At 43.3% G+C, this 22,943-nt stretch overlaps 1 protein-coding gene across 4 annotated transcripts; it reads right to left on the minus strand.

Annotated features, from left to right (window-relative positions):
• Positions 1-11,273: 11,273 nt before the first annotated feature.
• On the minus strand, positions 11,274-21,691 carry LOC148849370 (Zim17-type zinc finger protein). Of its 4 annotated transcripts, none has more exons than XM_088950827.1 (5): positions 21,267-21,691; positions 21,098-21,189; positions 20,701-20,958; positions 20,414-20,604; positions 11,274-11,470 (listed from the first exon to the last, which is right to left on the minus strand). In XM_088950827.1, the coding sequence occupies exons 1-4, from the start codon at positions 21,379-21,381 to the stop codon at positions 20,437-20,439; spliced, it is 633 nt and encodes a 210-aa protein (XP_088806953.1). In that variant the 5' UTR covers positions 21,382-21,691; the 3' UTR covers positions 11,274-11,470; positions 20,414-20,436. The 4 variants fall into 4 exon arrangements, with proteins under 4 accessions (XP_088806953.1, XP_088806955.1, XP_088806954.1 ...); XM_088950829.1 differs by lacking the exon at positions 11,274-11,470 and adding an exon at positions 18,339-18,788; XM_088950828.1 differs by lacking the exon at positions 11,274-11,470 and adding an exon at positions 19,326-19,700.
• Positions 21,692-22,943: the final 1,252 nt, after the last annotated feature.

Here is a 22,943-nt window from a genome sequence, read left to right on the forward strand (position 1 = left end):
TCATATCAAGGCGTAGGGAAGGTTGGAGGTGATAGGAAACCTTACTACGCGCCCAAGGGAGACTTTGGGCCAAGTAAACCCAACACTATAAAGTTCTATAGGAGACCCGAAGGAGACTCTGGTTACAGGGGTGGCCAGTTTGTGAAGAGAACACCTCCGGCACCATGCTTCATCTGTGAGGGAAAACATTGGACTAAGGATTGTCCTAGTCAGGGGAAGCTCAATGCCTTGCTCGCAAAGCTTAGTGATGATGAGCATAGCGAGGAGGAGAAGGAACCAGGGGAGACAAGAATGGGGGCTCTACAAAGACTCAATGCAATGAAGAAGAAGACGAGCCTACAAGGAGCATCGAAGTTCAAGCCGAAAGGACTGATGTATGTAGACATTCGCTTGAATGGTAAGCCAACAAGAGCCATGGTGGATACAGGTGCTACCCACAACTTTATCTCTATGGAGGAGGCATCCCGAGTAGAACTTGCACCTACCAAGGAAGTCGGATGGTTGAAGGCTGTGAACTCTAATGCCAAACCCATACAAGGTGTAGCTCATGAGGTGGTCTTGCAACTTGGTGACTGGGAAGGGACGATAGACCTCTCTGTCATGCCCATGGATGATTTTCAGGTTGTTCTCGGCATGGACTTCTTAACTCAAGTAAAGGCGGTGCCCATGCCTTTCCTCAACAAAGTGTGCATATTCGAAGATTAGACCCCTTGCATGGTTCCAGTTGTGCCAGAGACCACGTCCACCCCCAAGATGCTCTCAACATTGCAACTCAAGGATGGAGTGCGGAAAGGACATGCCACTTACCTAGCCACATTGGTGGACTCCGACCTGCCTGACCCACCAACCGGGCATATCCCGCCAGCGATTGCTATGGCACTAGAAGAATTTCAGGATGTCATGCCTCCCACATTGCCGAAGAAGCTTCCCCCAAGGAGAGAAGTTGATCACAAGATTGAGTTGGAGCCTGTAACCAAACCACCAGCACGCCCGCCATACAGAATGTCTCCTCCCGAGCTGGCCGAGCTACGAAGGCAGTTGAATGAGTTGTTGGATGCTGGATTGATTCGGCCTTCTAAGGCCCCTTTTGGAGCACCAGTCCTGTTTCAAAAGAAGCATGATGGATCTCTTCGGCTCTGTATTGACTACCGAGCTCTCAACAAGCTCACCATCAAGAACAAATATCCCATACCTTTGGTGGCTGACCTCTTTGACCAGCTCAACAGGGCCAAGTACTTCACCAAGCTAGACCTGAGGTCGGGGTGCTATCAAGTGCGCATAGCTGAAGGAGATGAACACAAAACAGCTTGTGTTACACGATATGGGTCCTTCGAATTTCGGGTCATGCCCTTTGGGCTCACCAATGCTCCAGCCACCTTTGTACTTTGATGAACAGAATATTTCATCCCTACCTAGACCAATTTGTGGTTGTGTATATTGATGACATTGTAATTTATAGTAGAACCTTGGAGGAACATGTTGACCACCTCCGTACTGTTTTCCAGGTCTTGCGGGACAACAATCTGTTTGTTAAGAAGGAGAAATGTTCTTTCGCCACAAAAGAGGTGGCCTTCCTCGGACATATAATCTGAGCAGGCACAATCAGCATGGATCCAGCTAAAGTCAAGGCCATTCAAGATTGGAAACCGCCCACCAGGGTCACTGAAATTCGCTCCTTCCTTGGCCTCATGAACTACTATCGAAGATTCATCTCTAGTTTCTCAGCACGAGCCACCGCCCTCACCAACTTACTAAAGAAGACTAGTACGTGGACCTAGAGTGAATGTTGCCAAACAGCTTTTGATGACTTGAAGAGAGCTGTCTCAGCAGAACCTGTCCTTGACTTGCCTGATCCAAGCAAGCCGTATGAGCTACACACAGATGCTTCTGATTTTGCCATTGGTGGGGTCTTGATGCAAGAAGGACATCCCATCGCCTTTGAAAGCCGCAAGTTGAATGATACAGAGAGGAGGTACACTGTGCAAGAGAAGGAGATGACAGCCATCATCCACTGCCTCCGCACATGGTGACACTACCTGCTTGGCTCCAAGTTCGTGGTCAAGACTGACAACATAGCTACTAGTTATTTTCAGTCACAGAAGAAGCTGAGCCCTAAGCAAGCTCGATGGCAAGATTTCTTAGCGGAGTTTGACATGACTCTAGGGTACAAGCCAGGGCCGATGAACAGGGTTGCTGATGCACTTAGCAGGAAGGCCGAGCTTGCAACACTATCCACAGGTGAAAGTCCCTCTCAAAGCCAGATCAGACTGGATATCATTAAGAGCATCAAGGAAGGACTCCAGAAGGACCCCATCGCTCAGAGCCTATTGACAACGGCTCGTGAAGGGAAGACTATGCGGTTTTGCGTTGAAGAAGGCCTTCTTTTGACAAAGGGAAGGTGGATATTTGTACCGAGAGTTGAAGACTTAAGGAAGACTCTCCTACGTGAATGTCATGACAGCTTATGGGCAGGACACCCCGGGTGGCAGCGTACCTTGGCACTTCTACAATATACCTACTATTGGCCTCATATGGAGCAAGATGTTCGAGAATACACAAGGACATGCCTGATTTTCCAGCAAGACAAGCCTGAGCGTGCCAAGCCTCTTGGACTCCTACAACCTCTTCCAACTCCCTCACAACCTTGGGAGAGTGTTTCCATGGACTTCATCAGCGGTCTTCCTAAAGTGGGAGACTATGCATCCATCATTGTTGTCGTTAATAGATTTTTCAAGTATGTCACTTTCACCCTAGCACCAAGGCACCTTTCAGCTGAAGACACGGCATACCTTTTCTTCAAGCACGTGGTGAAATATTGGGGAGTCCCACAGAACATTGTTAGTGATCGAGATCCCCGATTCACTAGTGCTTTCTGGACAGAACTATTCAAGCTTCTTGGCTCGAACTTGAGCTTCTCCAGCAGCAGCCATCCAGAGTCAGATGGGCAGACAGAGAGAATGAATTCCCTCCTTGAAGAGTACCTCCGCCATTTTGTATCAGCTACACAGAAGAATTGGGTTCGATTGCTGGACATTGCACAATTCACCGTCAACTCACAAAAGAGCTCCTCCACCAATCAAAGTCCTTTTGAAGTCATCACCGGCCAACTACTAAGATGTCCGCACAGCATCGTCAACGACCATCAAGGAAGAAGCCCTCGAGCCTTCACTTTCACCAGGGAATAGAAAGAATGCCTTGACATCACTCGAGCCTCCCTAGAGAAAGCCTCCAGAAGAATGAAGAAATTGGTCGATTTGGGTAGACGACCCGAGAACTTCCAAATAGGTGACCTGGCCTTAGTAAAACTCCATACCCATTGCCTTAGGTTCTTTCGAAGAATACACCCTGGGCTTGTGAGAAAATATGAGGGACCTTGCAAAATAATAGCCAAAGTAGGAGCTTCAGCCTATAGACTCAAATTACCCCCCTGGCTAAAAGTACACACTGTCTTTCATGTAAGCCAACTTAAACCCTACCATGCCAACAGCCAAGATACCTCCTGAAACCAAAGTCAACGCACACACCCATCCTACCAACCACCCAAAAACCGATCCCTTGACTCCATCATCAACCATAGGTTGTACCAATCCTCCCAAACATCAAAATGGGAGTACTTGGTGAAGTGGAAGGGACCTGCAGAAGAAGACACATGGGAGCTAGCAGAAGACCTCCTTCCGTTCGCAGAGAAGCTGGACGAGTACCTGAGGAAGAATCTTCGAGGACGAAGATTGAATTGAGTGGGGGAGACTGTGACGGTTCAGCCACCATCAGCGCCATCAGCATGCCATCTAAGTGTTTTGGGTTGGGTCCTTGTACTCTTTTTGTAAGGGGTTATGCCAATGGCAATTATGTAAATAGTAGTATGCATGTACAGTATTTTGATGTATTATTCTGTCACTCCCCCAAAAGCTTAACGTACTCTTTGAGGGGAGGTAGGTAGTCGAGTGAGCTCATAAGCGTGTAAAGGTTAAGCACGAGATCCCCTCGACACTGTACTGTGTGCTTGTGCTTACCACTGATTAATGCAATACAAGTGGCCTTTTGTCTAATTTGTGTGCACTCTTGTTTCCTTTTGTGTGTTGTTGCTTGCATTTGTAGGCTTTCTCGACCCCAATCGAGCGCCGCACGGGGCGCCGTCGACTAGCCCCGTGACAAAGGGGCAATTGAAAAAACGTCCACAAAATCAGTATCGGGTCTGACCCGTATGGTTTAGACCAAATTACAAACACCCCCATACTCAATGACAATTACCTCTTAATCTTTCATTTACGATAAAGATCTCATGATTTTTTACTTTGCAACAAATACCCCTTTCGTTAAAGTTTCATTTCATCAATTAAATTCTAGAAAAAAAAATCTCATTCAGCTGTTTAAATTTTTTTCAATCCCCAAACTATTATTTTCTTCTTTATTTGAATGATTTATAATTTGATTAACTTTCTATATATAATATTGAAATCCTCTCAGTTGTTCAAATGGATCCTTGAAAATTTCTAGCTAGACTCAACATTCAAATAAAATGGTAGAGATTGCTTTTTAACAGGTATAAAGTTAAGGTTTCATTTGTTTTTTTTTTTATTGGAGAAAGGAGTATATACTTTTTATATTTTAAGATGAAGAGTCATTCATATCAGTGAAATGAAACAAGAATTTAAAACATTGTTTTTTCTATGTCATTGAAATGATTCTTGTTATTCTAGCTAATTTTGTTTGGGAGAAAATGAAAGTATTTTTGGGTTAATTAGGGTTTAAGAAAAAGGGGCAAGAAAAAGAAAAAAAAATCATGTGGATATTTTGGTAATTTGATGCACTTTGTCATTTAACTTAACAGATAACAGTTTAGGGTATTGTCAAAAAGTGAAAGTTTAAGGGGTAATTGTCACTAACCCCATAGTACATGGATATCGACTTCCATTAGGGCAAACATGTCCCCATGAAATAAAGCACATAAGTTGACACCTGGCACCTCAGAACAACTAGGTGACACCCGGGACCACTTTGGCAACAACTTTCCTTTGCTAAGTTGATGGTGTCCCACCAGGCATAGCCCGACACAGGCGCAACCTGGCACAGGCACGACCTGGTGGCCTGGCCCTGGCACGACCTGGCCTTGGCACGACCTGGCAACTGGCCCTGGCGCGACCTGGCGGCCTGGCCCAGGCACCGACCTGACAACCCCGAGGAGCTCACCACCGTACCTCGCATTTTACGAGAGTGTGACTTGTAACGACTATATTAGCTCACCCACTCCTCGAGTCAGGCAGAAATGGGCAATCTTACCAATTGGTGGCTTTATCCCCACCTAACAAGAAAGCAGGTCCCATCACAACGGGAATCCAGAAAGTGCTCCACCTAACCCACGAGGACTCCAGTATATAAAGACCTCACCCCCTAGAGGGAAAAGGGGGAAGGGTGGTAACCTTTGCTCTTTAGCTCTCACATTCTCTTATATCATCTTCAAGCTCTTTACTACTATATTGTGCTAACTTAGTCATCGAAGTGTCCCCACCGGGTAAGCCACCCTGGGTCCTCTGACATTTGGTTCCTTGTAGGCCTCTAAAAGAGCAACAAAGCTCATCAAGGTAGCTCACCACTAGACAGCTTGGCATTAGGCAGTTTGCCACCAGGTAGCTCACCACCAGGGAGCTCCACTTCAGCCTCTGAGTCACCAACTACATGGGAGCAGACGAGATGACAAGGTACCCCAAAATGATTTGACTTTTGACACAGAAATGATTTGAACACACCACATTTGGGCAATTTAGTTTGATATGAATACACCATAAGTGATTTAATTTGATATGGCCACACCACATTTTGCATTCCGTGTGCATGGGGAATTGATGGAAAATTGGAAACATGATGAAGACTTTATTATTTGAGGTAGTACTGCAAATGGATGATAGATAGACTTGATGAGGGTGGATTTGGCCCTCCAATGATCTTGTGACACCTGGCACCTCAGAACAAATAGGTGACACGCGGGACCACTTTGGTAACAACTTGCATTTGCTAAGTTGATGGTGTCCCACCAGGTGTAGCCTGGCATAGGCGTGGCCTGGCACAGGCGCGGCCCGGCACAGGCGCAACTTGGCACAGGCGTGACCTGGTGGCCTGGCGCTGGCGCGACCTGGCCTAGGCACCGACCTAATAACCCCGAGGAGCTCACCCACTCCCCGAGTCGGGCGGAAATGGGCAACCTTACCAGTTGGTGGCTTTATCCCCACCTAACACGAAAGCAAGTCCCATCACAGCGGGAATCCAGGAACTGCTCCACCTAACCCACGAAGACTCCAGGATATAAAGACCTCACCCCCCAAAGGGAAAGGGGGGTGAATGGTAATCTCTGCTCTCTAGTTCTCTCATTCGCTTATATCATCTTCAAGCTCTCTACTACTATATTGTGCTAACTTAGCCATCGAAGTGTCCCCGTCGGGTAAGCCACCCCGGGTCCTCTGACATTTGGTTCCTTGCAAGCCTCTAAAAGAGCAACAAAGCTCATCAAGGCAGCTCACCACCAGGGAGCTCGGCATCAAGGTAGCTCACCACCAGGGAGTTCAACATCAAGGTAGTTCACCACCAGGTAGCTCGGCACTAGGCAGTTTGCCACCAGGCAACTCGCCACCAGGAAGCTCCACTTTAGCCTCTGAGTCACCGACCACATGGGAGCAGGCAAGATGACGAGGTGCTTAGCCAAAAATTTATACATCACAAAAAAAAAACTGATACGTGACCAGAAACGATTACATCATTTGGCGTCGTCTGTGGGAAACGCTACAAAAAGCTATGTTCTCATCCTACAAAAGCTAAGTCCTCTTCTCCCAGAAAACTAAGTCCTCACTTTTTAGGAACTGAAACTCTCGCTTTATGGTTTCCATTTTTTATGAACTCAAAGACTATGCAGGGAGCTAACAGAATAAGCAGTTCTACCAACTTTACTTTCAATTTGGATAAGACATCATCACTTTTTAGAAACCGGCGTGGCCCGGCACAGGCACGACCGGGCACGGGCACGACCTGGTGGCCTGGCCCTGGCACGAACAGATAAAGACTTCCTCATCATTTAAGACCCAGACGCCTCTTCGGCATGGGCAAAGTCCAGGAGTGGACAACGAGTCACTCCCAAAGCCTAAAGGCTACAATACTGCACAAGACCCAGTCGCCTCGTAGGCATGGGCAAAATCAACAAAAGTGGACTATAAGTTGCCCCCAGAGCCTAAGGGCTATAGTACCAAACTGGCAAAGACCTCGACACCCGGTCAGCCCGACACCTCACAGGCAGCTCGACAGCCAGTCATCCCGACACCTCACAGGCAGCTCGACAGCCAGTCAGCCCGACACCTCACAAGCAGCTCAGCACCCGGTCAGCCCAACACCTCACAGGCAGCTCGGCACCCTGTCAGCCCGACACCTCACAGGCAGCTCGACACCTGGTCAACCCGACACTTTACAGGCAATTCGGCACCCGGTCAGCCCAACACCTCACAGGCAGCTCGACACCTGGTCAGCCCGGCACCTCACAGGCAGCTTGGCACCTGGTCAGCCTGACACCTCACAGGCAGCTCGGCACCTGGTCAACCCGACACCTCACAGAAATCTTGGCGTCACTTAAGACCAAGTCACCTTTTCGGCATGGGCAAGATCTAGGAGAGTGGACTACGAGTCACTCGCTGAGACCTAAGGGACAAAGTACCAAACTAGCGGAGACCTCCTCACCGTATAAAACCTAGTTGCCTCTTCGGCATGGGCAAAATCTAGGAGTGGACTGCGAGTCGCTCCCAAAACCTAAGGAATTGAATTAGCGCTTACGAGCTCATCGAATTCCAAGCCAAAAGGAGAAATCTACTCCCTTCGCCGAGTTATTTTCGACTCAGGAGTGGGGGGCAAATGATGAGGACGAATTTGGCCCTCCAATGATCTTGTGACACCTAGCACCTTAGAACAACTAGGTGACACCCGAAACCACTTTGGCAACAACTTTCCTTTGCTAAGTTGATGGTGTCCCACTAGGCGTAGCCTGGCACAAGTGCGGCCTGGCACAGGCGTGGCCCGGTACAGGCACAACCTGGCACAGGCACAACCTGGTGGCTTGGCCCTAGCGCGACCTGGCCTTGGCATGACCTGGCAACTAGCCCTGGCGCAACCTGGCAGCCTGGCCCAGGCACCGACCTAACAACCCCAAGGAGCTCACCACCATACCCCGCATTTTACGAGAGTGACTTGTAACAACTATATTAACTCACCCACTCCCCGAGTCAGGCGGAAATGGGCAATCTAACAGTTGGTGGCTTTATCCCCACCTAACAAGAAAGCAGGTCCCATCACAATGGGAATCTAGGAACTGCTCCACCTAACCCACGGGGACTCCAGTATATAAAGACCTCACTCCTAGAGGGAAAGGAGGGAATGATGGTAATCTTTGCTCTTTAGCTCTCTCATTCTCTTATATCATCTTCAAGCTCTCTACTACTATACTGTGCTAACTTAGCCATCGGAGTGTCCCCGCCAGGTAAGCCACCCTGGGTCCTTTAACATTTGGTTCCTTGTAGGCATCTAAAAGAGCAACAAAGCTCATCAAGGTAACTCACCACCAGGGAGCTCAGCATCAAGGGAGCTCACCACCAGGGAACTCGGTATCAAGGTAGCTCACCACCAGACAGCTTGGCACTAGGCAGTTGGCCACCAGGTAGCTCACCATCAGGCAGCTCGCCACCAGGGAGCTCCACTTCAGCCTCCGAGTCACCAACTACATGGGAGCAGACGAGATGACAAGGTATTTAGCAAAAAATTGATACATCACAAAAAATAAAAAATAAAAAATAAAAAAAATAAAAAAAACTGATGTGACTAGAAACGGTTACACCAAGACTCAATTTTGATTTGTTGATATTTGAAATTGAACGTTTTAAAATGCAATTGCCCACGCCAACCTACTCTCTCTTGGTTCCTCATCCCCTTAGAATTGTGATTTTTTAAAAAATAAAATAAAATAAAACATGAGCTACTCACAACCATTTTAATAGGATGGAATCGGATTAGATCTGTTATCTGTAGTCGATCTAACTATTAGATGGATTCAAGTTCGATTCTTCAAAGGTGCTGGCTAAGCCTACTGTAACTAGTTAAAGCCTCTAATTGGTTGTAGCGGAGGCTTTGGATTAAATCCCATAGGGTTTTTTGAGTTTTTTAGGGGATGACCACTCCTGTTGTAGCCCATTAAAAAAAACGGCTCTTCTAGAAATAATTGAATCATTAAAAACAACCTGAATTTTTTAACTTTGCTGACAGCCCTGGTTCAGGCACTTAACAGGGCCCAAATCAGCCCATTTTGAAATTAATCTGATCGTGCTGGTGAATTCATCCAAGGTTTTTCTGTATTTCAGTCGACAAGTAAAGGCATCAACATTTTTTAAATAATTTATTATAAATCATTTACACTGCGAACATTTGAAGCACCGCAAAATATTTGTGATATTTCAAAGTTCCTATTAAGAATATTCTAGAACTAATGAAACTTTTGCCTATATACATAGTTCTGTTAAGAATAAAATCTATGGATTCACCTATAAATATCAAACACATGGCGAGTTATGAGTCACAGAATTGCAATTACAATTTCTGTGGATTGGAACCTGTACATATTTCTAATGCAAGGCTATAAAGTTTGTTCCAAAGGGCCTTGCACTGACTGATTCCAATTTCCGATTGTAGTATTTTGAACAAATTGGATATCTTTTAAATATCCACAATTCTTTTGTATCTTGCATCAGATCTGGTGATTTATCTATGAGTGAAAAGCTTAGCGGTTTCGTGCATATGGGATTAAAGATCAAACGTTCGACGAGGAAGTAATTATAAAATGTAATGGCTTCCTTATTGGAGATATTAACAATGTACAGATGTGGCGTTTTGTGGGTAGGAGTGAGTACGATTTTATCGTAAGAGATCCTATTTCAAAAAGGGACTTTTGGTTTTATTGTTTATTCCAAAGAAGGAAATTTCTTGTTGGCTGCAAATAAATTCTTTAATTTGTTGGTTATTTTGGGCTCTAAAGTGAAATTTCTTACCGCTGTAATGGTGTTTGGTATTATTGTCATTTTCTCAAAAAGAAAGACCACGACTTGGAATTCAATTAAGTAATTCTGAGTTCTGTGAATATTTTAAATTGTTAATTGTAATGTTCAGAGAACTGAAAGAAAAACCAGAAAGGTTTAGAGGCTTAAATGTATATGCAAATATTATATATAATATATTTTCTCATTTTGGGTTCGACTATGATATGGAAAAGATATGATATCTGAAAATTTTCTGACCAATCAACTGGAATTATAAATGTGACAGCCAATCAAGTGTTATTTATCAAAATTCATGGATGGGCTTTGATTGGTCAAAACTTTTCCCATATCATATCTTTTCCGCACATGATTACACTTGCATAGTTGCATGTGATGAATGGATGGCTAGTTTCTAAATGATGGTGTATCAAATCAATATATCTATATCTATACTACTATTAAAAGTGTAAATGATAGTGTGGAGCTTTTGTTTAATTAAAATATCCCAATTTTTTAATTTGGTCCCTCATAAATGTAATTTGAATCACTACATTTTTCCTTATTCAATTCCCTCTCATTAAGTCATTATTTAAATTATTAACTCCTATTTCTGTATTTATTAACCATATTAAAGCAAAATAAATGCGACAAAGAATAATTGTTTCTATTGATGATAGAAATAAAAAACAAATTTAAAACCAACCCCAAAAGGATTTTTTTTGTTAGTTGACAAATCAACAATTCAACCTTTTTGGTCAAATGTATCATCCTTTGATACCGTAATAATAATCATAATAATAATAATAATTGAAAAAGATCAAAATATAAAAAAGTACAAAATCTAAAAAAATTGTAAAAACATTTAGGCACATTTTTAATATCATATATCCATCTTTTAAATAAAAATAAGTGTGACAAATAAAAATAATTCTTATAGCCATAGAAATATAAAACATTTGAAAACATATTAAAATTGTCCCATGCAAAGTACATACACACTTAAAGAAGCATAACAAACAAAGAGATGGATTAATAGACTTTTGAATTTTTTGATATTATTTTTAAAAAGTTAACCTACTTTTGAATTTTTTTTAAATATATTACCTTTATTGATATTAAATCCCAAAAGTTGCCCCGCTATGACCCCTAATAAAATTATTAATTTGGCAAAAAAGAATGGTTAATAACATGGAAATATTTGTTTTGACCATATTAACCTGGAGAAAATAATGGTTAATCGAATTTTTACCATAATTGTTTTCATAAAAACATTCTAGGCACAAACTTCTTTTTAATAGACACAAACTTTCCTTGTACGGTAGTCATGTGATATATGTTTTATTCACACAAGATGACAAGAACCTTCTCTCGACCTTTTGTCTTTTATTTTCTATCCAAGTTTCGAAATGTCAGATCTGCAAGGAGTATGATAAAGGCAATTTGAAGAGGCATATTAGATTTGTTTTGGATATGTATGGATTTGGTGAAAAAATTAAGAGACACATGCATGGATATATTAGAAAATTCAAATAGATTCCAAAAGTTACATTTACAACAACACCAAATATAAGTCTTAGACAACCATTATGTATATAAACATAAAACAACACATACTCTAATAGTTTATGATAAGGGGTAATTTGGTCCTTCTAATCGCAAAGCGACATGTGGCTTCTAGATGACATCTCAACGCCAAATTAGCAAGCTAGCTCAGTAAAATTAGCTCGGAGCATTTCACCCAGGCTGACCTCTACCTTGGCGAGATCGAACTTGCTGACCCCGTAGGATTACGACGAACTGTCCTATGAGTCGATCAAGCTATAGGGACTTAAGGTGACCTGCTAAGGAGAGCTCGCTAACCACCCTCTACAATTCCACCTCGGCTTAGTCGAGTTGGTAGCGACCTATTCTAGGAGCCGGCTAAACTGAGAAGACCTTAGGCGACCTACAAGGAAGAGCTCACTAACCGTCCCCAACAACTCGTTACCAAAGGCGCTAATAGCATGACCATTAGAATGACTTACCGTGTCACGCGCCTTGACTTCACTTGGACCAATCGTAACTCCCGCAAAGATCTCTCAACTGACACCTTAATATTTCCAAAAATAAGGAAACAGCTCTACAAAGAGCTCAAGACTATTACCCTGAACCCCTAGAGCCCAGGAGCCTATATAGGACATCTAGATCCACCCAGAAAAGTATGTGCACTTAAGCTCTCTCACACATTCCCACAAAATTCCAATACTGACTTAAGCATCGGAGTCTTCTCCTAGGTAAAACCTACCCGAGCACTCTCACCCTTCTCTTTTTACAGCTTTTTCCAGCTCGAACACACAACTACTAGCTCGATCGTGCAGCTCGTCACTGCCATATAAGAACCTTGTTCAGGCCCAGTCATAGGACACGAGGGAAAGACCAGATTGCGCATCATCAGTTTATATTAGTTTATAAATAGATAAATTTTTAATATTTATAAAGACATATTGGAAAATGTATAACCATTGTTAATATTTATAAATACATAAAATTTTAATAATCAATTAGTCCTTAAAATTTGTTGATAGGCATGCACTAAGAAGAGCATATATAAATTAGAATTTAGAACTTATATTATAACCATTGGTTGAAGCATGGCATGGGGGTAGGTAAAAACTGTTTTTTTCTCTTATAAATACATAAATTTTTAATATTTATAAATACTAAACATAACCCTTTTTTCGTGCTTGTGCTTGGTATAGCCTTTAAAATTTCAACATGGTCCATCAAATGGAATCCTCAATAAAACATACGAAAGCTGTCTTTTCTATGATTCTTGCAATTAAAGCATATTTCGTAGACAAATTGGCTACACAAGCAAACCTGTAACCCCACCCCAGACCCAAACCCGGGTGAAAGGGGATTCAATCCTAAGTCTCCCTGCTACAATCAGCCGAAGACCTTACCAGCATGTTCTCTGACACCTTCAAAGTCTGAAAATAAAAATCTTCAATAAAAAAAGATCATCATCATCGTCTAACCCTTGTCCTGACTATACAGGATAAGCTATATGAATCATATCCTATTCTGACATTCTGTTTTTTAAGTGCCATATCCAAGTTTAAACCTGTTGCTGAATTTCTTTAGCACAACGAGCTGCTAAAATGTTCTAATTGACTTAGAGAGTCTCTCAAAGGCATTTTGGTGATCAAATTCTATAGATGTTTGAAGTTTGAAACAAATGCCCCTCAAAGACTCCCTTGGCCAGGCATAGCACTACATCACTGTGTTTTGTTGTTGAAGATTCAAAAAGAGATCTCTGCTCCTGAAGAAGATTGAAATTATTGTTACATTCTCTCTTATTTTAGCACATTTTCAAATCCTCGAGGGTAGCTAGTCATCCTAAAACTTGATGGTAATCATAACATTCTCTCTTGTAATAAGTGCAAAATGCAAGGAACGGGCTAACTTACGGTAACTAACTGATGAAGGCAGATTTGACCCTCCACCGACATCATGATACATGGCATCTTGGAACAGCTGGGTGACACCCCGAAACCACCTAGGCGATAACTTGCCTTAGTCAAAATGATGGAGTCCTATCTAGCGACCTACCTCCGCCGACTTGGCGACCTGCCTCCGCTGACATAGTTGAAACCTAACTGGCGACCTCGTCCAAAACTCAAGGCGGCTAGCAGCACCTCATCCAGGGCCGACCTGTGGTACCTCGTTAGTACCAGCTGAAGTGACCTCAACATGAGGAGTGACCTCCCTCGAGGGCTTTCCGACCTGATTGAGATTCAAGTGGCAACTTGCGAGAGGTGCTCACCGACGAATTCTGCATGCATCCCGTCACTCCCAGGTCTTTCGAAAGTTGGCTCCCGCATTAGGTGTTGTGGAGGAAACCGAATAAGGTGCAAAGACCGGTATACGACTACCTCCAAGGACTTCGAACCAATTAGGCACATCTTCCCAGAGATATCAGACGCGATGCATGAAGCCTACGCCAAGCAATGCCTATATAAGGGCCCTACCTCCAACCTCACAAGATACATGCGCAATTTAGCTCTCGCAGCTCTCTTATCTCTTTCACTTTTAGCTCTCTCAAAAATCTCCGATTCACTGACTTAAGCATCGAAGTGCCCACCCAGGTAAAGAAACTCCGGCACTCTGACAGTTTCCTTGCAAGTCGCCCCAGTAAACTATACAGCTCGTCATTGTTCAGTTAGGCACCAGAGCCACCTTCCGGGTAGGAACTCTTCAGCCAGGCATCCGAGCCACCTTCTACGTAGGAACTCTTCAGCTAGGCATCCGAGCCGCCTTCTAGCTAGGAACTGTTTAGCCAGGCATTCAAGCCACCTTCCAGCTAGGAACTGTCTAGCGCGGCGTCCGAGCTGCTGTCTAGTAGGGACCTACCCAAATGTGCATCATCAATTGGTGTCGTCTGTGAGAACCTCTACACAAAAGCTAAGTTCTCACCCATTTTTTGAGCCTCAAATAATGGCATCCTCAAACAACAATAACAACGCCTGGATCAAAGGAACCCCAAGGGGGCAGAATCAAAATGATTAGCCCAAACAAGTTCTCACAGTCTTGCTCGGACAAAATCTCCATAACTGTGAAGCCACCCCCATAGGTCAAGCCCTACATGCTCTCTGCGAGAGTTGACGGCCAACATAATGTGAGGCCACCATTGTAGGTTGAGCCCTCTGTGGTTCCCGTGGAAGTTGATAGCCAATAATAGGTCGAACCCTACATGCTCTCTGCAAGAGTTGACGGCCAACAGAATGTGAGGCCACCCCCATAGGTTGAGCCCTTTGTGGTTCCCGTGGGAGTTGATAGCCAACAAACTACGAGGCTGCCCCGCAAGTCGAGCCCTCCATGCTCTATATGGGAGTTGACGACCAACAGGTTGTGGAACTGCTCCCTCGCAGGTCAGCCCTGCCAAGGTGATGAAGTGTCTATAGGTCGAGGTACTAAGAGCAAACCATATTGTCAAATTTTTGACAACCTAATGAAGACTCGCTTTGGCGACCTGCCTCCACCACTGACCTGGCGACCTGCTTCCGCCGACCTAGCGATATGCCTCCATCGTCGACCTGGTGAGACACGTACTCAGCTCGGACGAGCCTCGTCAACCTTGTTCGCGACGTCTCCCCTACAGATCTAGCCCTTCGTGGCTCCTTGTGGGTCAAGCCTTTCAAGGTTCCAGTGCGAGTTGGCAACCTACAATTAGTAGAGCCGCCCCCGTAGGTTGAGCTCCATGTGGCTTTTCGTAAGAGTAAACGACCAGCACCTCCGAGGACTGACACAGTGCAGCCATGGCACCGACTTGCTATTCAAATGCCAATAGCAACACGTATCACAAGGGGAAGCCAAACCGCTTTCAGCATCAAGGCCCCCTACGCCAATTTCGAAATGTGTTGGTAACAGGTAGGCCAACCTATGCAGGTCAGCCCCCATCTATCCAGTAGCTAAAATTATAACCGCTTTGGCGTAGGAGTGCAAGTCGAGAAGGTTAGGCCAAGTTTATGGTTAACCCAAGCTCGACCCTAAAATTTGGGCTTAAGGCCTGAGCCCAAGGTCAGGCCCAATTTTCCCAATCCGAGCCTAGTCCACCGTGTAATTTGATGCATTCGAATTGGGCTCGGGTTGGTCAATGAACCCACTCTAAAACTATACATATATAAATGTATTTATGCAATATATATACATATATTTATGTATGTATGTATGTAAAAATATGTATGCAAAATATCTATACAAATGTTATATATATGTATGCAATATACTTGGCACGGGCTCAGGCCGAGTTCGGGCTACCAATGGGTTAGGCCCGAGCCCGACCTAAAAAATAAAAAAGCCTGACTTCTTGAGCCCAAGGACCGAAAATCCAAGCCCAACCCATGTAAAATTCCAGGTTGGGCCAATTCAGGCTCAGTCTAGGCCAGCCCAAGTTGCTCCCCTACTTTGGCAACTTGGGCCAATACTTATAAACTCATCAAACTAGTCACTCCGAGCCAAAGGACCTACAACAAGCTACTCCCTTCGCCGAACTGACCTAAACTCGAGAGTGGGGGGCAATTTATGAGGACAATTTTGGCCCTCCACTGACATTATGACACATAGTATCTCGAAACAACTGGGTGACACCCCAAAACCACCTAGGTGATGACTTGCCTTAGCCAAAATGGAGTCCCAGCTGGTGACATACCTCCGCCAACCTGGCGATCTGCCTCTACTGACTTGGCGACCTGGCGACCTCATCCACAACTCAAAGCGACTAGCAACACCTCATCCAAGGCCGACCCGTGGTACCTCGTTAGTACCGGCCGAAGTGACCTCGACATGATGAGCGACCTCCCTCGAGGGATTGCCATCCTAATTGAGGTCCAGGTGGCAACCTGCGAAACATGCTCGCCGACGAATTCTGTATGCATCTCGTCACTCCCAGGTCTCTCGAAAATTGGCTCTCGCACTAGGTATTATGGAGGAAACTGAATAAGGCGCAAAGACTGGTCTATGTGCACGACGACCTCCGAGGATTTCGGATCGGTTAAGCACATTTTCCCTAAAATTTCAGACACAATGCGTGAAACCCACGCCAAACAATGCTTATATAAGGGCCCTACCTCCAATCTCACAAGGTACATGCGCTCACAGCTCTCATCTCTTTCGCTTTTAGCTCTCTCAAAATTCTCCGATTCACTAACTTAAGCATTGGAATGCTCACCCGGGTAAAGAAACCTAGGTACTTTGACATTGTTTCCTTGCAAACCGCCCCAATAAACCATACAGCTCGTCATTGTTCAATTAGGCGCTAGAGCCACCTTCCAAGTAGAAAATCTTCAACTAGGCATCCAAGCCACCTTCCAAATAGGAACTCTTCAACTAGACATCCGAGCCGCCTTCCAACTAGGATCTATTCAACCAAACATCTGAGCCACTTTTCAAGTAAGAATTGTACAGTTAGGCATCCGAATCATCTTCCAACTAGGAACTATCTAACACGGCGTCCAAGCTGCCCAAATGCGCATCATCAATAACCATAACAATATTCACACATTACAGCATATTACAGCCCAATAGTAATTTCAGACTTTATGAGAAAAGGTGAGCTAACCAGCGAAAATCTTGTTCTATATATTTCAATTGGATGATCCCCCTTGCAGTCACCGCCAACCCAAACTCAATTAAATCTTTGTTCGAACCATATGGGATTGGCTACAAGAATCTAATTCTACTTCCACCATTCTACTCTTCAGTGCCATATCTATTTTTAAATTATAAATACTCAAATCAATCAATTTCCATTACTTCAAGCCAGTCCTTTCCGACGTGCCTCTAGTTTTTTTTTTTTTGGTAACTCGACCTACCTCTAATTCTTATAAATCCTTTATATGCACGTCTTCAACTCTTAAGCCCAGGGGGTAACAGGAAGGGGTACCTGGTACAACTTGTGGGTTTGGGATTCGTTAATTTTTCCATGGGCCGAATCAGGCAGCCCGATTTACAGCCCTGACAGGTCGGACTCTACCCTACTAGAGTTGTACAGTGACCTCAGAAAAGATGAATACTAGCTCCGCCCTGCCCAAGCGGTAGCGTTTTCTTTTCCATTATCTATTTCACACCTACAAAGGCCTAAAATGACTAGACACAATTAAGCCAGAACCTTTCACTAAAAAGGATTAACAGGATAAATCAAACCACGGATTTTACTTAAGCGCATGTATTTATTATTTAAAAGTTAAAACGGCCGTCAAACAAAAATCAACTTGCACGCAGCCTAAAAATTACCCTGGGAGGAAAAGACAGTGATCATTTCATAAATTCATGATAAAAAATCAAGCCTTGTAATGGGGTTCAGGATTTATGGAATTAGAAAATAACTTCAAATAAAAAACTGTAGCATGATAGATTGTGCTCCTCTAACCTGTATGCAGCTTCCTATTTACCAAAAAACAAGACTGAATTATCAAGTATCTGATTGCTTTCTAGTAAAAAAAAGTACTCGGAAACTACAGTTCTGATCATGTTGTCTCTAACAACTAACAAGGATTTCATTTGTAGAGCCACACCCAGTAAGATGTTCATGATATTCTTGTTTTTGGTTCACTTTAAAAACATCGTTGAATAGATCCAGCTGGTCAAAATTTGTTAGTTCTATACTAAAACTTCTAGCCTTATTAAGCCTAGCAAGTGATTGCATTACACAGTTCTTACAAAAGCGGATTTTCCCCACTTTCATCCGTTGTTTCCTGTTACTCAAAGAATCTTAATTTGCTAAGATGGCCCAATTACTTCCCTTATCAATCATCAATTGAATAGAAAGAACAACGGTTACCAACTTGGGCACCTGTCCTACTTGACATCAATGTATTCAGGACAAACCCCCAATGAGATGATCATCGTGGAAGTTTTTTATGGAACATCAGACAAAATACAAAAAGCAAACTCCAGAAAATCCATATCTTTAACCAGGTAGTTTGCCCTAGTACCAAATATGAAACACTGTAAAGAAAATTTATCAATGCTTGCACTTTCCTCTCTCCACGCACCTAAAGAAGCAACGCAAGACACTAGTAATGCTAATCCAACATGTGATAACATGCATCTAAATAGAGTGCCCCTTCTACTCCCAGAGGCTCCTCTTTTCTAATTGTTCACTCACTCCAGTTCACATCCAACAAAGCCAGCTTGAATCTCTGTTCCATTATGTTTTCTTGTCCCATCCAATGGATGAATCACAACCTCAAACTGTTAGAACAAGGAGGCATCAAATACGGAGCAAACATTGTAGAGAGTAGTTTGGTGACTTTGGTCTATAAAGATCCCACAAAGAGAATGGTTACTCATATTTTTGAAAGGGCTTCTAGGAATAAAAGCTAATCTTGTAAGTTCAAATACCAAGGTAGCACAGAAAGGCTAAATCAGTAGATCATGTCTTCATATGTTGTTCTTTGCTAAAGCACGACAATTTAGCCCAGTTCTTGGAATGCATGTTACAGCTTGAACTAAATACTCATTTCAGGTTTTCTTGGAGTCTTAAAGACTTAAAAAGAACCCACATACATAATTCGGAAAGGAAAGGTGTATCACCCTTTTTTGCTATTGTTATGTGTGATATTTGAAAGCTCAGAAATGATCTATTGTTTCAAGAAATACAGCCAAATCCACCCTAAATCATTCAAAATAACTCACTCTGTATGGACCAGATGCTACAATTGAAAACTAATAGGTCTTTCAACAATACCAGATGTTGCAATTGAAAGAAATTGGTCTGCTGCTTGAAAATTTGTTAGACCAGAAAACAGATTTGCTATGTCAGGAACCCATACAGCACTGGAATGAAATTAATTACAATGGGAAAATATGGATTCATATAGTTCTTTCATAAGAACTCACACTGATCTCTTTTATGGCAGAAAAATGTGTCATCAAAGCATGTCATTGAAACTTAGAAAACCGAGTTAAAAGCCCTGTTGGAGGGTCTTCAATTAGGGGAAGCACTTAGATACCACCCACCAAATTGATTTTCAGAATCAGACTCCTACATAGCAGTTGTACATTAAAGAAACAGGAACCTAGTAGATTGGAGCTTGCAGTATATTGTTGATAATCTTTGTGACGTTCAAGAATAGTTTCCCGGAACTCGGAAGCTTCTTCTAACTATGCAAATAGATTTGTTAAAAATGTCGACCATGACACTAGTTCAGCTACAAACAAGATAGATATACAACAGCTATGAAATGAAACCCAACCAGAGGTAAGCGCATCAACAGTTTACAGTTACCAGATGTAGCAACAACTTAAGTGTTTACTCTTTTACAAGATGCAATAACGAACACCTATTTTGGTCAAGGAAGGATTTGACTAGGGGGTGTGGTAGTTATCTTCTACAGTCTACAAAAACAGGAACAACCACAATGCAGAAACAATTAAGCACTGAACATGGAAAAGCATGCGACTTGACAGATTCCAACAAAGATAAAACCAAAATGTGCTCTTTCATTGTAAATACAGTTCCTGATGCAGTGCTTATAGCATGGTTGATTAGTTGAAGGGTATTAGGGTAGAGAATCTAAATCTTCAAAAAGTACACTATGACACTATGTCCTCCCTGAAGAAAGCAAATGAGCAACACAACCCCAAGGAACAATAAAAGGAAACGATGATACAGATGAACACAAAGTCAAAGACGCCAACTATCTAGACAGGAAATATTCTCCAGCAATTTATCTAAGGCCTATCTAGAATAATCTAACACCACAATATGGACCATAATTATATATGAACATAAATAATAAACATGGAATATTTACAATGGCGATGATATAAGCTAACAATGCATGGACAGTACAAAGTTACATGAATGTACACACCGTCTAACAGCCACCCTTCAACCTCATAAGATAGGGAAAACATCATCATTGTCGTCATCCATGTCCAGGTACTTGAAGCTAACATCTCCGTTCGGATCCCTGTAACTGAAACTCGGGTTCACGTAGCACTTCATCTCATGAAAGAGATTCAGATTATCGACCAGCTTATGGAACACGTTGCATCCACAACACTATATAGAAGAAATGGGAAAGATGCCATATTAGGAATCCTTATAACGATGACATGTGCACAAATGGAAGAAAAGTCAGAAAATCGAATAATTTACCTGCACGAAGACGGTACCGTCGGTGTAGGCGTGAGGATTTATGGCACGAGTAGTTCGCTGGCCACAGACGTTACAGGTGAAGGCCACGCGCATTCTCCGACGAGGCGATTTAGTGAAAAGAGACCATGGGAAGGTCGAGATCTTCTCGGTGCTGGACTCAGATTCCGCGCCAGCAGGAACGGAGGGACCTTCCATCCCAGAACCCGTAGTCCATCCTCGGCCCGCTGCCGCACTCAGAACCAAACCCATCGCAGCATCCTAATATATCAAAGAATTCCAATAAAATAAAACAAAAAAAAAAAACATAAATTTAAAAACAGAAAAGAAAAAAAAAGAAAAAAGAAAACTAATAGAACGAAACCGAGTAAAAGAAAAGGAAACACAAGAAGAAAGAGACCTTAGAAAGGGGGGAAAGGGGCATGCGATTGTTCAAGAGGGGAACGATGTTCATTTCGTTCGAATTCGTTTGTTCGGCGTCGCCGTCCTTATCTGATCCGAAATCTAAGACTGTTAAATTTTAAAATTTTGAGAAAATGACGCAAAAGGGTAAAAGGAAATGATCGTACTTTTGGAGGCGATGGGGAACCGAAGAGGCTTGGTCAAGAATTTCTTTTTTGGAGAGAAAATCGAGAGAGGCGAAGATGAAGACATGATCGTCGCAGAAGACCCTAAGGTTTCCATAGCGATGAAGGAAAATAGGTTTCTGTTCTTTTCCTCTTTCCCCGATGTTCAACCGTCGTTGCAGAGAGCTCCGGCGACGTGCAATATGATGTAGCGCGGGATGCCTTTCACTTGTTTACAGGTGTCTCTTTATTCAACAAGTGGTTATGCTTGGTGAAGTTTGGTCGCACCACGACTCTCTCCCCCATTCCTCAAGTTGGTGATCGTGAGTTAAATATCTAGCAATATCCACCGCCAAGGAAAATGAGAGGAGATCACACGGTCGCTGCAATTTCTTGTTATCCAATAAAACACGGATACGTCATCGTTTAAATCGAGGAAGCATATCAGTCGGTTGTTATTAAGGGTAGATGTGCGACAAGAGCGGACTGGGCCTCGATTAAAATTTTATGATCAACCCAGGCCCAAGTAACAGCCTGGAAATCAAGCCCGATCAGTTCGAACTAAAATTTAAGACACATGAGTTGGGCTCGGGCCTGCTCCACGCTTGAGCTGATTCGTTAGATTCAAGTGGACTCGATGCATTAAAATTTTAACTGCCGCTAAACGCCTAAACTCATTCAACGTCAGTAAAAAAAAATGGGATAAAAGATATAAGAGCAACTTTTATGCCTATCAGTAAAAGTAATATTGTTAAAAAATTTTAAAAAATATAGTAACTTTTTGAAAAATAAGGGTAGAATTACCGTTCATCTTTTTCCTGTTGCACTCTATTCACCAGGGCTGCCACTCGCCGTAGCCTCTGGCAATACCTCCACCTATCTCCGCCCACCTCAGCCTCCGCTTCCAGTAATATTGCCGGAAGTGGGTGAAGGCGGTGGCGACAACGGTGCTGGTGGTTATTTCTCAACCCAACGCCACCACCTCCACTCACCAGTGTCGCCGCCGACTTTGTCTCCACCCACCTCCGATAACATTGCCAAAGGCGTAGGTGGAGGTGGGCGGAGGTGGCAGCGTTGGGCAAAGAAATAATCACCAGCACTGTCATCGCCGCCTCTGCCTCCGCCCACCTCCGATAATATTGCTGGAAGCGGAGGTTGAGGTGGGTGGAGGCATTGCCGGAAGCGGCGGCAGACGACGGCGAGCGGTGGCACTAGTGAATAGACTGCAAGGAGGAAGAAGATGAACAGTGATTCTGTCTGATATTATTTTTCAAAAGTTATCCTATTTTTGATATTTTTTAAAAATATTACTTTTACTGATATTAAGGCCCAAAAGTTGTACTCTCACACATATCATGTATACGTTGCATATATGTGAACACCTGTCACACCTTGATTGGTTAGTGTAGTCAGAGAAAGATTTGTCAATTAATGTTGGGCCGGGCTAAGTTAGGTTGAGGTCAATCCTAACCCAATCCAAAGTTCTTGGGTTGGATTGAGATCGAGTTGGGGTTGGGTGCAAGTTGAGCCGGATTAGGTCAGGTTGAGATCAGCCCTAACCTAATCCAAAGTTTTTGGGTTGGATTGAGATCGAGTTGGATTTGGGTGCAAATTGGGCCTGGATAGGTCAAGTTGAGGTCAACCCCACATTTTCCCCCTTTTCCCACTCTACATTCCAAT

Source organism: Nelumbo lutea, chromosome 6 (assembly GCF_056320005.1).
Source record: "Nelumbo lutea isolate HS-2025 chromosome 6, American lotus-T2T, whole genome shotgun sequence".
NCBI lineage: Eukaryota > Viridiplantae > Streptophyta > Magnoliopsida > Proteales > Nelumbonaceae > Nelumbo > Nelumbo lutea.